This window comes from Camelus ferus, chromosome 2, assembly GCF_009834535.1.
Source record: "Camelus ferus isolate YT-003-E chromosome 2, BCGSAC_Cfer_1.0, whole genome shotgun sequence".
NCBI lineage: Eukaryota > Metazoa > Chordata > Mammalia > Artiodactyla > Camelidae > Camelus > Camelus ferus.
Window position 1 is genome coordinate 116,179,343 of NC_045697.1, and position 16,696 is coordinate 116,196,038.

General features: G+C 48.6%; 1 protein-coding gene across 6 annotated transcripts in view; it reads right to left on the reverse strand.

Moving 5' to 3' along the window:
• RAPGEF2 (Rap guanine nucleotide exchange factor 2) overlaps positions 1 to 16,696 on the reverse strand; it is a 219,735-nt gene that overhangs the window by 134,777 nt on the left and 68,262 nt on the right. For all 6 annotated transcript variants that reach the window (XM_032465830.1, XM_032465796.1, XM_032465822.1 and 3 more), the window contains exons 3-4: positions 15,320 to 15,376; positions 3,834 to 3,917 (exon numbers count right to left, since the gene is read on the reverse strand). In XM_032465830.1, the coding sequence (XP_032321721.1) occupies positions 3,834 to 3,917; positions 15,320 to 15,376 (141 nt within the window). The remainder of the gene's footprint in view (positions 1 to 3,833; positions 3,918 to 15,319; positions 15,377 to 16,696) is intronic.

Sequence of the window (16,696 nt, forward strand, 5' to 3'; positions counted from 1 at the left end):
GCACATGCTTAGCATGCAGAAGGTCCTGGGTTCAATCCCCAGTACCTCTGTTAAAAATAAACAAACAAATAAATAAATCTAATTACCTCTCCCCCCAAAAAACCAAACTCAAAAAAAAGTTGAAATTAGTTAATTAATTTTAAAAATATAAAATGCTGACCTAAATGTCAACTGAGGAATTCAGTGAAGCTAAAGAAATTTGGAAGCCAAACAACAGGCTTTCTGCAACGTACATCACCCTTCTCGCTTAATGGTGTCAGGTGTCAGAGCAATTTCATGAGAAGCAGTTAAAAACATGAAAATGTTGTCCAAAGTACTTTGATCCAGAACTAACCGTTGGGGGTGGGGTGTAGCTCAAGTGGTCCAGTGTGTACTTAGCATGCACAAGGTCCTGGGTTCAATCCCCAGTACCTCCTCTAAAAATAAACAAAATAAATTACACCCCCCTTCAAAAAAAAAACCAAAAAACACTAACTGTTTGAGCTGAATCACCTGTCAAAATGAGTTGACACTTTCAAGAGAACAATCAGGTTACTTATTACGCGCACTGATAGCCAATCTCCAGCCTGACAGGATAAAAACGTGGTAAATGTGGAGTCCTCTGTGAACCAGTTGTTTTGTAAAAACAGACTGTTACTAACACCTAATCCATATTGTGCTTTAACCAAACCTCAGTGTTTCCTGGAATCACTAATGTCCACCTTTAACGCAGCCCCGTAGAGGCTCCTTCCAACAAGAACAATCTCAGTGCTATTCCTAAGGCCACATCTCCAAAGGAAACAAACAGCGTGGACACGGCCGAGGCCGCCAGGTGCAGCATGAGGAAATCGCCTATATTTAGCACCAGCTTATCATTCCGCCTGGAACGCTACTCCAGCCTTCATGCCACAAGAGTCCTGACTCGCGAGCATCTGACATCCAGCCAGAGAGAGTCGCTTATGGCATCTTTGAAAATAATTAGACATGGGATCCAATGTGCTCATGAAACAAGCCTGAACTGCAAGTCCCCTTTCTTCTGGAACAGCAGCTTTCCGAACACTGGGTCCCCTGTCCGGAAGTTAGGACAAGCTGTGACTTGACTAGCTGACAGTGGCTGGTTGTCAGGAAAAGGCCACCCCGGGCTCCTCTGCCATTCTGGGAATTGTCCACAGATTGGTACAACAGACCTCGCAGAGCAATGGTGAGGAAGTCACCAACCTCGGTTCTCTCCAAGATGCATAAATTTTAAATCACATTCACTATAGTGTTATTTGTAAGAAAAAGTATCGAAAATTTACCCTTTACAATTATTAACTGAATTGTGGGAAGTTCAAACAACTGAACATTAAACAGACATCAAAATGCATAAAGACGAAGCCTTTACAAAGAGGTTTTGACGTTACAAGGCAAGCATATGTATACATATTCTTTAATTGAAAGGGCAAGATATTAAACCATTTATAAAGCACGCTCTTAAGTATGCAGAACACATACACATAGGACTAGACTGGAAAAAGCCCAGAGTATTCAAGAATGATGATCTTGGACGAGAGACTTCAGGTGGTATGTTTCCTTCTCTGTATTGCTGATGATTTTTAAAAATATCTTATTTATTTATTTTTTATTTTGTTTCGGGGGGAGGTAACTACTTTTGTTTGTTTGTTTGTTTGTTTATTTATTTATTTTTAGAGGAGGTACTGGGGATTGAATCCAGGACCTCTTGTGTGCTAAACACGCACTCTACCACTGAGCTGTACCCTCCCCCTTGCTGATCATTTATATAGCAATTATCATTGCTTTTTACATTAAAATTATACGTAATTTTTAAAACATGCTGATGCTTGAATATTATTTGCCTACACCCACTCCCAAGTTCAGAAACAGAGGCAGAGCCTCCAGGAAGAGAACAGAGGGTAGGTCCTGTGTGGGAAGAACAGGACAGTGGGCAGCGTTCCCTCTCTGCTCCTCAAGGACACAAGCCCTCGAGCCACAGGGCCCACCCATGGGGGGCGCAGGCCTCCTGGGCAGAATCTGGGGGCACCCCCAGCAGCTGCACCTCTGGGCTCCTCAGCTATGAAAGCAGGTCACCCTCGCACCCACCCCGAAGGGCAGTCATGAAATTACACGACTGGACAGACACAAAGCTTCTTGGACGATGCCTGCGAGCAGACAGCACTCCCTGTCAAAGCCCGAGCTGCTCTCGCATCACCGCATTCCAGGACGACTGTCACCTCCCTCTGTGACGACGCCAGCACCAGGACATCCCGCACCTGCTGCTGCTTAAGGACAACAGACCTGCTTGACGTTCACTCTTGTCTCTCGCCTCTCATCTCTATTGCGTTTCCTCCCTGATCTTTGTTACTTTTTCCTTTTGCTAACTTAAGGTTTTGTTTGTCCTTCTTTCTCTAATTCTTTTAAGTGGTCAATTTACTAAACAGAGACAGACTCACAGACAGAAAACACACCTATGGTTACCAAAGGGGAAAAGAGGGGAGGGACAAACTGGGAGTTTGGGATTAACAGACGCAAACCACTGTATATAAAGCAAATAAACAGCAAGTTTCCACTGCACAGCACAGGGAACTAGATTCAGTATCTTGTAATCATCTAGAATGAGAAAGGATATGAAAATGAATATATACATGTTTAACTGAATCACTACATGGTACACCAGAAACTAACGCAACATTGTAAACCAACTACATTTCAATAAAAAATAAAAAAAGAACCGCCACCACCAAACCGGCAGCAAGGCGCCTCTCCATCGGGGGCCGGCCGACCTGACCTGAGGGGCGCCGAGGACAAGGAGGCCTGGCCCCGCGCTGCACCCCGGCCTTCCTCACTGCCGCCCGGGCCCAGCCCGGCCCCCTGGGCGTCCCCTAGAACAACAGAAACCACCTCTCCCGGCTCACTCGCTCTTCCTACAGAAACGCGTGCACATCTTCAGAGCACTGTCCTACCACGTCCCTGGCCCGTTCAGGAGGACTCATCAGGGCTATACTTTCACATTCTGATGAGAGTGAGGTTACAGGAGGTGGGGCAGGAGGGGCGCAGGCCACCACACTTTAATTAATGTAGTCAATTTAAAAAAAATACTTATCTAGTAATTTTAAATAAAGATATGAAATCAGTTAAGATTTTAAAAAGCCTTTAATCAAAATAAACATACTTAACTGTGAAAAGCGCACATTTGGGGGAGAACAACTGAAACTGGGGGTCTCTGGAGCACCAGGACCCCTGCAGAGGCAGCCAGGCCAGTGCACGGCGCCCCGCCCCGCCCACCAGACCCAGTCTGCAGGGTCTGGAGAAAAGACCCAGGCATCAGGGTCAAGCGTGCCAACGCTGGGGACGAGGGCCCTCCGTAGCAGTCAGCACAGGGGATCCGAGTCCCGGGGAGGGCAGCCCCGATGGCTGGAGGGGGCCCTGCACACGGCCTGGCAGCAGACAGACAGGCGGCCGCCCGCCCCGCTCCCCGCTCCCGGCTCCCGGCTCCAAGTCCCCTGGCCCCAGGGACCGCTCCCTGCCTCTCTGCAGACTAGAGTGAAGCCCGTCACAGACGCAGGTCTATTCCTGACCAACGCACGGGTGCTCCCTGACCTGGTGTGGTCATGTCACATGTGCAAAATACAAAGAAGTAAACGGAGAGACTCAGTCCCCCCACCTTTCCTCTGTCCTCCCCCTTAAGAGGCTGGAACTGGGGCTACAACATTCAACAGTCCTTTCTTAAAGATCTCCATGCCAGCAGCCGAGGTGCGGCCCCGCTCTGTCAGAAGAGGAGAGAGGCAGAGAGAGGAATTCCACAGAAGGACGGCCAGCTTCGTGGAAGAGGGACCACAGAAACGTGTGTACAGTACCTGCTGCGTGGAAGAAACATGGACTCCTTAATGAACACGGAACCAGAGAGTAGGATATACCAGCAGGTCCCAATATCATCAGGGCTGAAAGAAAAGACAATAAAATTAGGCGGTTATCTCTAATGAAAAAAATAAAAATTAAAAACATACATAGCACCAAGTATAGTACCCATGCTATTCCTAGAATCCTGAAAAACAATGAATGGCATAACACAGGCACATAAAATATCATTATTTAGCTATTGGAGTCCGTTTTTTAATACCCAAATAAGCTAAATGTATTTATCAGCATACTTAAATGTTTTAAATGTTCCTCAGACCTATAGCACTTTATTTTGTTTTTCATAAGTTTTATTTTTTCATCTAATCTTTTCAGTCTGAAAAGACTTTCCCTTGCTTCATAAAACAAAAAACACAAAGAGGCCAACAGTGAGACTCAGCTCCCCCGCTTTCCCTGTCCACCACGCTCCCACGTCCCTGCACCAGATGTGCTGGAATTCTTTCAGAATTTCCTTACACACACGTACACAAAAATTGGCCCATTCTTATGCCCTCCTCCACCTTTTTTTCCATTTTACAGCACAGACAGCATGCTGTACAGTGTTCTTCCCTTTGTGCTCTTAGAGGCCTTCTCATCAGAAGATGGCTTTCTTGTTCAGTCCAGACATGCCTTGCTGGACTGAAGCAGCCCCCTCCTGCTGCCATTTCAGTGGGTTTAATGTATGCAGTTAAAAGAAAATTCAGACTGTAATGAGTGATCTTGTACCTCCAGCAGTAACTGTGATGAGTAACCAGAAGTCCAGCTGGGGGGTGAAAGGCCACACCCTCGTGACCCTGATAAACACAGTCAGGGGTCCTCCCCAGGCGGTGCACCCCAGAGGCTCCTGGCCTCCCGCAGCCCTCCTGGGGGAGTCTGCCTATTTGTCTAACAAACGTTTAACACCTCACAGTGAGGGCTGTTCCAGGTGACCTTAGGACACCTCACAAAACAACAACAACAAAGATCCCTGACCTCATGGAGCTTATATCCTGGGGGGACAATACACACAACAGACAATAAAAAAAAATACATCAGTAAATTACAAGTCCATGCTCTGGGGCGTAAATTAGTGGAGGGCAAGGAAAACAGGGGTGGGCGATACAATTTTAAATGCATGGTCAGGACGAGTCTCACTGAAAGAAGAGCCTGTCTGAGCAGAGGAGTGGGGCCCCTGGCCCGGGGCAGGGGGGTGAGTGCAGGGGCCCAGGCGGGCGGCGCTGGGCAGGGCGGCCAGGGAGCAGCTGGAGACTGGCTGTCATGACCTTCACACACCTAGGATTGACACTGAGATCTAAGCCTGTCTGGTGGTTGTCCGGCTTCCACATACATGCACATGAGCCGGGACGCTCCCTTCAAGTGCCTGTCCCAGGCTCTACCCATCCCACCCGGCCCCAGTGTCTGACCACTGCTGGGAGAGCCGTCACAGCGCCTTTAAACAAATATCCCCGGTCGTTCTTATCCCTGCACTTGTCAGGCTGAACAACCTTGAGAAAAACTATCTCGGGATCAAGCCCAAATGAGAACAAAAGGCAGGGAAAAGTGACAGCCCTGTCACTGCCCATGTCACGAGTTTTGTGGGTCTTATTCACCAATATTACTTTAATTTTTCTCAAATAGTTGTTTTATGTCATTCAACTATGCGCTAAGGAGTCCCGTCAAGGGCTGCTGAGATGCCTAAAGCTAGGAATCTTGGGATGACCATGACTGAGCATGTCCTGGTAACCGAGTCTTCCAGCACCAGTAACAGGCAGAGGGAAAACCCTGAAGACGACAGAGGCGCGTGCAGGAAGGAAGACCTCTGCAGGTCCCTCCATCACCCGGCCAGACGCTCAGAGAAGCCCTGCAACTTCCAGATGGAGTTGGAGAGAGAGAGCCACAAGGGCAGGCCGGGTCCCAGCCCCCACGCTGCACCCCGCCACCGGGAAGCCACGGAGCCCTGCCTGCGACAAGCACTGAGGAAAGGGAAGACAGCCAAGCAAAACAAAACAAAATGAGACAGGCCAGCAAAAACGATCAGCTCGCCTTCAGTGAGACCTGAGAGAAGGACCCGGAGCAGTCGTGCTGGACCGGCCCCTCCTCCAGGCCCACTGGGATGGCAGGTCTGGAATGGGATGGGGGTGGGGGCACACCCCCCGCCCCACTCTTTCCCACCTTACCTCCTGCTGCCCTCAGCACAAGCCCCGCTGCTGTGGGGGGCTCCTGTCTGTGACCCGCCGCCTGGTCCTCTTCACCTCCTAAGTCAGCCTTCCTCTGCGGGATCTCATTCATTCCAGGATGCATTCCCCACCCACTTGTCCTATGTTGTCCTTCCCTACCTCAGTCCCACTCCCAAGCTCCCTGTTCCCCACCTTCCCCCACTGGAGCTCCTTCAGGCATCGTGGACACAGGGCAGGTTGTCAGTCGGCGTTTACTCAGGTAAATGAGACCAGGACCTGCTTCCTCTTGTGACCCAGGTTCCCTGGGAGGAGGAAGCCCAGCCCCTCGGTGCAGCCCCCAGGAGAAGTAGGATGGAGCCAGGCAGAGAGCACGGGCTTGGGGACACACATCCTGCCCCAGCCACCATCATCCCGGCAAAGGGAGCTTTGGGGTCCAGCTCCACAGCTGCACATGGGGATATCAGGCCTCCTTCACAACTTTGATCTAATGAAACAATATCCATCAAGGCCCTTGCAAAACAAGCGCATAAAAAACAAAGGCTCTCCTCCTCCCTTTTCCTCCCTGCAGGAACCAACCTACGACCTCACTTTATGCTCCCGACCCAACACAGCCGAGGTGACAACTGTCATGCTGTCCAGCCATACTGTGCTCTCCCCTCCCCTGTGCCTCAGGACCTTTGAACAAACCCGCTGGCCCAGTCTCACGGAGTGCCTTTGCCTAGTAAACGCATTACTCACCCTTTGAAGCCCAGGTCAACTACTACTTCCTCTGAGAAACGATTTAACATCTTCTCAATAAAGTGAGTCATCCTCCTCCTGGGTCCCCAGGGCACTCTGTACTTGGTCCCATGACGCAGCTGCCAGGGTGTTGTAATCACTTCAGAAGTTTTCCCCCATTAGCTTTCAAACTCTTCTAACTCATCAGAATCTCTCATACACACACCATATAACGCTCGACTGGCACTCAGATATTTCATCAATAAATGAACTAACAGTTGATTATACACCAACTCGGAGACAGTATTAAAGTGTCTGAAAGTCAAAGACGTGAGCTTCAACTTAGCAGGAACTGGGAAAATGAAGCCGGGCTCGGCGACTGTCCCGAGCAATACCCTGGATGCCCACGGGGTGGCGGTGTCTGCACGCTGAAGCGCTGCAGGTCCGCCACATTCCGGCTCAGAGGGGAGGGGGCTCACACGTGGGACCACGCTGGGTCGGCAAGGGGGCTGGGAGAGTAAATCCAAGGAGACAGGTTAAACCAGTACCGGTGATCATTAGACGGCAAAGAAATGACCTGGGGGAAAGCTATTTCATTCAGTTGTTGATACACTGAAAACTCCAAGGCTGCAGGAAGGGGCAGGAAGGGGCAGGAGGGAGCAGGAGAAAGGCTGTCACAGAAGCCGAGGGGCAGCGGCTGCGGCCACGCGCACTGACCCCGCGGACACCGGGCTGAAAGCCCGCCCGCCGCCAGCCGCCCGCGGACCCCTCACCGAGGTCTGTGCATTTGTGTTTGGGGAGGAAGGTGTCAACCAAGGGAACTGCAGGGATGGTACCCAGACAACGACAAACCATCCGGGACCAGAGGTCCGGGCACGGAGGGGCCGGTCCGGGAAGGGACCCCTCCCGCGGGCGCGGACGGAGGGCGGCGGGTGGGGCGCGGGGCCCGTCCGCGCCGCATGCTGACGGCAGTACCCGGGATCCCACGCGGATGCGCAGACGGCTCCGCGAACACGAGTGGGCGCTGGGGCAGGAAGGTCCGGAAACGGGAGAGGAAGCCGCGCAAGGGGAGGGGGGAGGTCAGGTACGACGGAACACCGGCTTTTCCGGCGTGTTCGGAAGAGAGGCTGCCTTCTCCCGCCCAGGATGCTCGCCGTGCGCACCCGGGGAGCGGGACTGCTGGCTCCACGTCTGGACCTAGGACACCAGAACGGGAAGTAAGTGAAGGCCATCAAAGTCCCAGTAAGTAGGCGGAGACGGCCAGCGAGGAACCCCGGAGGGCCAAGCACCGGTGACCTGGCTAGAAACACACCTGTCCTTTCCCTCCGTCTGCGGTCCCGGCAGCCTCACCCAAGGAGAACGCCGGGAAGCAGGGGTCTCCCCGAATCTTCTGCGTCTCCACCCACCGCGTTCCGGGGGCTCCCCTCCCAGGCAGGCCTCTCCTAGCCGGAGCCCCTGCTCCAGTCCAGGGCCGCGGTCCCCGCCCCCGTGCTGTTACTACACACTTCCGACCCGCGCAGACGCCTACTCTCAAGTACACGACTATGCCAACAGCCAAGTAGGAATAACTTTACAGGTGACCCTCCACCCTTTCGTGGGAGTCGGCAGCTGGGTCTCCACGTGGACTGGCGAGCCCCTTGGACAGAAACCCGGCCAGCCCTCTGCCCGCGGTAACAGCTCCTGCTGCTGGCTGAGGGGGACTTCCTAGGAACAGAGTGTCCCAGGGCTGAAAACAGAAGTTCCAACAGCCGCCACCTTCCCATATACAGATGGCTTTCCTCTTTTTCACAAATACATTCCATCACTCCTGTTACTGGATTTATCAAAAAGTTTACTAATTCTTTTCTGCTCCTCTGGTGGGTCTCTAAGCTTTAAGCTCAAAGACAAAATACGTATTATGTATTTTTGTAAGGCCAACGGCACAAAGCGAGCTCCCGGGAAAAGCTACTGCAATGGCGGCCTAGCGCAGGGCCCTAACGATGCCAGGTCAAGGTCGAAAAAAGGCCAGGTGCAGGTGCCAGTTTTACTTGGGCATAAAGTGTGGGACATATTTTAGAAGGAGCTCTACCAAGAGTTAAAGTTTACATTTCTAACCTACAGAACAGCAATACTGCATGAGGAAAGTATACACTTCATAATAATTATTTATACAGAAGTACATAATCAAATTCCCACACGTATGAAAACACATTTTAAAAGTAGAGGGTAACTTTTTTGTTCTAGTTCCTGAAAGTTTTAAATTATAAGGAAGTTACTTCACTTTAATTCTTCAAAACTCTGAAGGAAAAAAAGTGCTAGTTCAACATTAGGTTTTTAAGAAAATTCTGCTCTCTTCTTGATACCAATTCAATTTCAGGGGCTTGAAACCAGCAAATAGGGTAAATCCGTAACATCCATAAGGACCCTGAAAGCTGATGGAAATATTAAGGCTCTTTTAGCTTTATTTTGAAAATATTTTATTTGAAATGTATTAAAATAAAGCATTTTGAAAGTATTTTTATTTTTGAAAAATACTATGTTTTGAAAGTTTGGAGGATTTTTTTTTATTCATAATTCACTTAACAAGCAGAATGAATAATATAAACTACTGAAAACTAGTAAAGACGAAAGTTCTGCAGGCTCCCTGTGCAGTCACTCTTAAATTTATAAAATCCATTTGAAACAGGAAATGAAGGAATAATATCTTGTGAGTTACAAAGTTATTCAATAAACCCTTTTTTTTTTTAAAATAGAGGCACTGGGGATTGATCCCAGGACCTCACGCATGCTAAGCACACACTACCGCTGAGCTATACCCTCCCCTAATACTCTTTAGCATAATTCCTCAATGAGTGACTCAGCTGCACTGAGGGCAGAGGCTATGTATCCAAGGGTTTGAAGAACAATTTATCAAATTTATAAGAGCAGCCAAAGTCAACTCTTTTGAAAACTACCAAAATTAATTTACAAATCTGCATCTTTCAGAGTTACACACTGCAATTTCACTTTCACGACAAACCTCTTTTCATCTAGAGAAAACTGGCGTCCAGAAATGCTAAGGAAAACTTGCAGCTGTCAGATACCAAATTCAAACCAAATCTGCCCAGCCCAGCGACAAGGGCCCCGGGCCAGTTCACCTTGAGCCAGTCACCAGAAAGCACAGGAAGTAGTAAGTCTTATCTGTTGACAACGCATTACTTTAAACAGCTATATTTAAGAGGAGTTAGAGGTTTTTATTTGCTAAGTAGTTTCACGGAAAATCGACACAAAGAACCTCACACCGAAGGTGCAGTCCGCTGTTTTATCAGGAAGTTAGACCATCATGAAGGCCGTGATCTGCTCACCTAGCAAAGGAGGAGCTCCCTTTGAAATAAGCACAAAAAATAACAGAGAAGACCAGGTGCACGTTCCTGTGCCAACGTCATGACAAATGTAAATCTGAAACGCAAACACAGTCCCGGCCCGGGTGGGGTTTAGAGACTAAATACGGTTTTAAATCCCTTTATTTAACTACTCTTGTATTCGCCATGAAAAGAAAACATTTTCATTCAAAGACTTACAGTAAATATACAAGTATCATTATTGCCAAGAACCCCTGAAGTATCACCATAGGAGCACAAAGCAGCCTTCTGAAGTCAGTCTGCTTGTGGGTATGTGTGCGCACGGGTATGTGTTTGAATTTTCATGCTTCCATACAGGACACGTGGCTGAACATCCTTAACCTGCAAGTCTGTGCGAAGGCTAAGCCTTTACAGATACCACTCTTCCGAGTCAGTGAAAACCTCAGGATTTGCCTTTTCCTTATACACAGACCCAAGGAAAGTTACGGAAACCGGACAAGAAGGACATTTCAAACAGTGGTAACACCCTGCTGGGGAAGAAAGGAAAAGAGGTTTGAGATACTTTCTTAAGCAACCTAGGTGATAGATGAGCACTTTTGTAAGAATGTTCTAACAAGGTGTGTGTGGGAGGTGCGGGTGGGAAGGAAAAATAAAGAATAAATAAATGTTATAACGAGACTTTAGTGTAAAATAAAATAAAAGTTTGGCCCCATCAGGAAGGAGGAAGCAGGACAACCATGGGATGAAAGAGCCAGAGGAAAACTTTGTAAGGATGGGAGACACTGGCAGAGTCACTATGTGAGGGAAAGGGGACAGGACATGGGAGAGGAGTAACACCGTGGAAGGGGCAGCTCTTTCCCCAGGAGGAGGAGGAGGCACCGGAGGGAAGCGTGGCCACAGGAAACCCGGGGAGTCTGAGAACCGAAGCAAAGTGGGGCAAGGCCGCTGGAGGAGGGGAGCATGGAGGGAGGCATAGAGGCGGGTCGCCCAGCAGAGAAGTGAGGACCGGGGACAGCTGTTATGCACAGGAAATCAAAGTCCCCGAGCGAGAAGCCCACCAGGCAGAGTGGGTGCTGCAGTGGGGCCTGGGGGCCACAGGTCGAAGGATGGAAACGAAAGGCCTGAGGAGGCTCAACAGACCTCAGTGTGGCTTTTTAAAATAAAGGAGCTACCTCCTGTCCTGCAGGGATGGGAGATAAGCCCCTTAACCAAGTGCTATGGAAACTGTTCCAGAACCAAAGCATCCCGCCCCACACATGTGTGGGGAACGGGCTGCGGTTCAGCCGGACACGTACTATAGTGTAGCTGCATGTGCGTGTGTGTGTGTGTGCACGCTCTAAAACCACAAGTCCAGTGGTTGAATTTCTGACCCAAAGGTTTCCAGCACTTTAAATGCAACTATAGATGAAACTGAAATGGTGAGGATGGCTGGCCATTTAAGAAAAAGTAAAGAGAAAGGACAGACCTGTTAACCTCATTGCTTAAATTCTTGAAGAAAGAGCTCTCTGAATTAAAGTCCCTCTGGTTTGAAATGTCTATTATTCCACTTAGAACTTCCCAGCCAGCAACGCCCCTCCGCGAAGCAGACAACAAATGAAAGGCAGGCAGAGGTGCCTGGTGCTCTCCACGGTGTAAAATAAAGTTCAACTGATTTTATCTAACTCTCCAGTGTCAACAAATTCTAGGTTCTACATAGGCAATTCCAAACTCGAAAAAGTCAATTCTCTCAGAACCACATCTCTTCCTGGATCCCAATACAATTTAAAATGGCATTCTGTCATCCTGTGTAGGTTGAAACAGTAACACTGTGGGAGTTACAGTCACTGCCCTAACTCCTTTTAAAAAAAAAAAAAACGTTTCAAGCAGCTAGAAAAACTGGGAGAACAAAACATAAATTACCAAAACAATGGATATGCACTGGCAGTGATGTGGGCAGCAGACATGTCTGTCCCTCAGCCTCACAGCTGCACGGAGGGGCGGGCGCTGTGACCACTGCTTCCATTTTACAGGTGAGAAAAACGAGGTGCAGAGGTGGATCAAAGGAGAATTATATTCACCTGGTGCAACTGTTAAAATCACAGGCTTAGAAGTCACCAGCACACAACACAACAAGGAAAATGAATACTCATCTCTGGGCCGTAAAACCAAATTCTGAAGGTCTTTGATTTTCCGACTGCACTGCGTTCTCTGAGCTCCAGGGAGGACAGGAATAGACTGGCCATCTCCCCCAGGCGGTAACAACAACAGGTCCCCAGAGAGGGGTGGTGCTACTCCGCCATCACAGATTCATACCCACCGCAAACACAAGCCGTGTCTGATTTTTCGGAAGTACACTCACACAGACTGCTAAGAGCAGAGACATGTCTGTTCAAGGATCACGGAGGAAGACTCTTCAATTAGCCTTCAACACAAGATTGGCCAAAGACTGGGAATCTGATTAAGTGAATCTATGATCCGTCTCTGGAAACTTCTGGTCTTACGAAACCACCATCTACGTGAAACGTAGACGTTTCACGGCTTACTGACATGGCCACCTAACTCTGATTAGTCACCAATGAGCAATTACTACAGTCAAGTCTAACTGCGGGCTGCAGCCTGATGCGTTCGATTTAGTATTAGCCAAGACATGTGAGCAATGCTGATGATGCAAAGCTCACATTCACTGCCTGACTTCTAAAAAAAAAAAAAAAAAAAAAGGAAGAAGAAAGCAGGTATATTTAAAACACTGCAATTGAACTTCCATTTACATGAATAATAAATGGTCGTTGTTAGGAAGCTGGGAAGATGCAGGAAGAACAGCTGAGGGGCTTCAGTTGCCACCAGCAGCCCTCGGGAAGGCCGGCCCCATGGGAGAGGCGGTCCTTACCCCGTCAGCACACAGCATCCTTTTTAATGGCATGAAGGCGGCTGGGAAATGCTGGGGATTGGGTAACAGCAAGGGCTGCAGAACTACAACATCTGGGCCCAAACCCAGACCCCGCTTTGAGCAGAGAGACCCTGGGTCAGTTCCTCATCCTCTCCGAGCCTCAGTGCCTTCACCTGCAAAACGGGGTGATGGTAACATCTACCACCAAGACAGCCACAAGGGGTGAGGAGATCAAGGCACAGGAGGCACGGATTCGAGTATGGGACGGAGGGCGTGCTTGTTAAGTGCCTGCTGGTACCTCTTCACCACCACCCCAAACCATGATTCAGGGGGAAGGGACAAAATAATACAAAGCTGATGCCTGCTGGCACTCGACTGCTAAAGTAAATGTCTGCAATATTCTCCGGAGATTTCCCACCCTGCCATCAGTACACCCATTCCACTGATGGCTTTTCATTGCTCCTAAAACAGAAGATTCCAAGTTATTTACATCTTCATTCCTTCAAGAATAAATACGTCAAATGCATTTGGCCTTGGTTCTCTCATTACCAGTTATGTCTTGGTTATTTACAATTCTTCCACATTTGATGTATGTTTTCTAAGCCCCAGAAGATTACTTACAACCGCCTGCTAAACAGCCAAAGAATCATCCTAGCTCAGATCCACCCACGTCTTCTGCTAAAGTCCATCCTGACCCAGCCCCGTTCCTCCACCTCTGCCCAGTTGCAGCGTGGCAACCTCGGACTCCTGCAGAACCCCCCAGACCTCCCTGCCCATCCCCTCCACCTAACCCACACTCTGTGCTCCAGGAAGACCATCTTTTGAGGGACAAGGGGGGCTCGGAGGCATCTGATCCATCATTTTGCTCCTTGAAAATGGACCACCCAGCTACAGATTAAGAGACTTAAGATATCAACCAATGAACAAAGTGTGCCAAAAATGTTCTGAGGCAAGGAAATGGGAATACTTTCATGATATTAAAGAGTTACTAAGTTTGTGATAAGGCCTTTCTCTTTTACAGATAAGACACCTAGTGTAGCAAGTCAGGGTGAAGGGAGGCATCTGGATTTCCCGCGCGGTAACCCGTCTGCTGGAGGCCGGGAGCTGGGTAAGAGGCGAGCCAGCACCGGCCGTCCGCGGACAGTGCTGGCAGCGGGTGCATGGGGCAGGGAACTGTTAGTCAGCCGTCCCAATGCTGCCAACACCCGGAAACTTCCATAATCAAATGTAATGCAAGAAGGAAGCTACTCATTTCCAGCTGCCTACAAGACTCGAGAATGACTTCTGAACGACACACTCACAAGCAAGTGTGACAGTCGCCTGCCCCCTTCCCCGGCCCACACACCACCCGCTGCTCATGCCAAACCTGCCAGAACGTTCACAGCACCAGGCCAGGCCCCTTCACCTCCTGAGTCCCAGCACACGGTCCCTCCTGCCCGGGCGGTCTCTCTAGGCCCCCAGACACACTCTGAGCCCTGGTTCAAAGGGCCTCATCTCCGAGACCCTCCCCATCTTCCTGAAGCCCCCCTGCACTCACCCCTGACCCCAACCCCCAGTTATTCTGGTTCCTTAGCATTTCTTCTTCTTCTGGTTTTCCTTTTTTTTTTTTTTTCCCTATTTCTACCCCCACCACAAAGGATTAGAGCCTCCTTAAAGGCAGAAGCTGTTTTTTATTTTTTTCAATAAATATTCCCTATAATTTGCACGGAAAGCAGTAATTACTTAGTAAGTGCTTTGAAAACCAGGAAGGAAAGTCAACAGAACAACAGTCACTCACGGCAAACAGCAGTGACCACACAGAGGCCCAGCAGATCACAGCGCCCACGCCCTCAGCACACCAGCGCTCACCTGCTGAGCGCTCACTGCGTTCTTTAAAAAGTCAGCTGTCATTTTTTCAAGGCGTACGTTACACACCTTGAAAGAAATAGCATCATCGTTTAAAGAAGAAACTACACCCAAAGAGACGCGGGCAGCTTATTTGCCTGTTTCTAAAAGAGAGACGAGCTGACACAGGACACTGACGCTATCATTACGTCTCATCTGGCGTGGTCGTGAGAACATGTATTCTGTCCTGTTAGAAAGACTATGCACTATTTCTCATTCCACGATGATAAAAGTCAAAATGCCCCATCATGTGAAACAGCATCTCGGAACCACACATCAGGGAGACACAGGTACAGACGAGAACTTATCAGCCAAGGCCTGTAAACTCTCCCTTTGTGACGGCAAGCAGCCGAGATGCTTCCCAGCCCTGAATTAGGAAATAAACGTTAATGCAGAATTAAGGCATTGCTGACGTGGCCAGCTGTTCCTAAAGCTTCTCTGTACTTTGAGGAAATCATTTAGTTGCTGCACCACACAATGTACAAAAAGGAAGAAGCACCTACTAGTACAAAACTTCATTTGCTTCGTGTCTTTCGTATCTCACAGTTTCACACATCAATCTGTAAAACAAAAAATAGACATGAGGTCAACATCTGTCATGAAAAAACAGACAAACAGTTTACGAGTGTAAATGAGACATGCCGTAGAAAGTGAAGATAAACTTATATGAATAGTCACAATCATTTATTAGCCTCAAGACAAGTATTTCTGGTGCCTCAGTTAACAAAATAAAATAAAATCTGGTAAATTTTATGCTAACAAAGAAACATTTTGTTGGATGTCAACTTCACCATGTTTATTTTATAGGGAACAAAATTGTATGTGTTTTATATTTTGTAAATGACATGTGGAAAAATTAATGTTCTCCAAGGTAAACAGAAAATGAGAAGGAACCTAAAAATTAGAAAGGAAAACCTATTCATTTAAAAAGTGGTAACGTCATTCGCAGGTCAACACTGATGTGACTTAACAGCATGGAATTTCAGACAAAAGTAGGCTTGTATTAAAGGCAGCACTGGTATGGCTGACGACCAAACGGAGGCATTCCAACTTAAAGATGTCATTTCAGCTGATTCACCCCTGAGGGAAAAAATCATGAAAGTTACGGAAAACATGAATGAATGTTTAAATATTTAAAATTATCTCAAAAACAGCATCTTCCAAAAGCATCCAATTATAAGCCCAAGTAAAATTTCCCAAAAGCACAGACACGCCAAAGAGGAAATAACCCTTCCTTCTCATGGAGGCACTAGTAAATGGAAGAGGCGGCTGCAGAAGTGGTGGTTTCAACAGCACCTCCATCCTGGTCAGCGGGGCTCCAGCCCCCGGCCTGTGACACACTGCTATCAACACGGCCACCTTCCCTCTGTCTGCAAAATCCAACGCGTGCCACACACTGTTGCCTCTTCACTTGAAGACAACACTCTGGCCCTGCTCTTCTCATCCCACCTTAGAGACCCCCCTTATCCTCTCAGTCCCGTCCTGGACACATACCACCTGAATGTCACTAACTCCAGAAGGCAGCAGCAAACCTTAAATCCACATCATCTAGCTTTCTTTCACGGACCGAATCATACTCATTCTTCACAAGAGAGGATGACAGACACAAGTAATGGGTCGAAAAGTCCTGGGTCTTAAATCATGTAGCAGGCTCTGCCTCTTCCCTGGATCTCGTTCCTTCTGCGGTGGACCCTGTGCTCCTGCGAGCACACTGCTCCCCACCAGCCACTTCTCCCTCCCCCCGTATCTCCGCCTGTAACACAGAAACACACCTTGGAATCACCAATTGTCGAGAGGAGGGACACTCCTGACCCTACGTCCCCTCCAGCTACTGCCCACATTCTGCTTTTCCCGGGACAGAAGCTCACCCTTCACAGAGG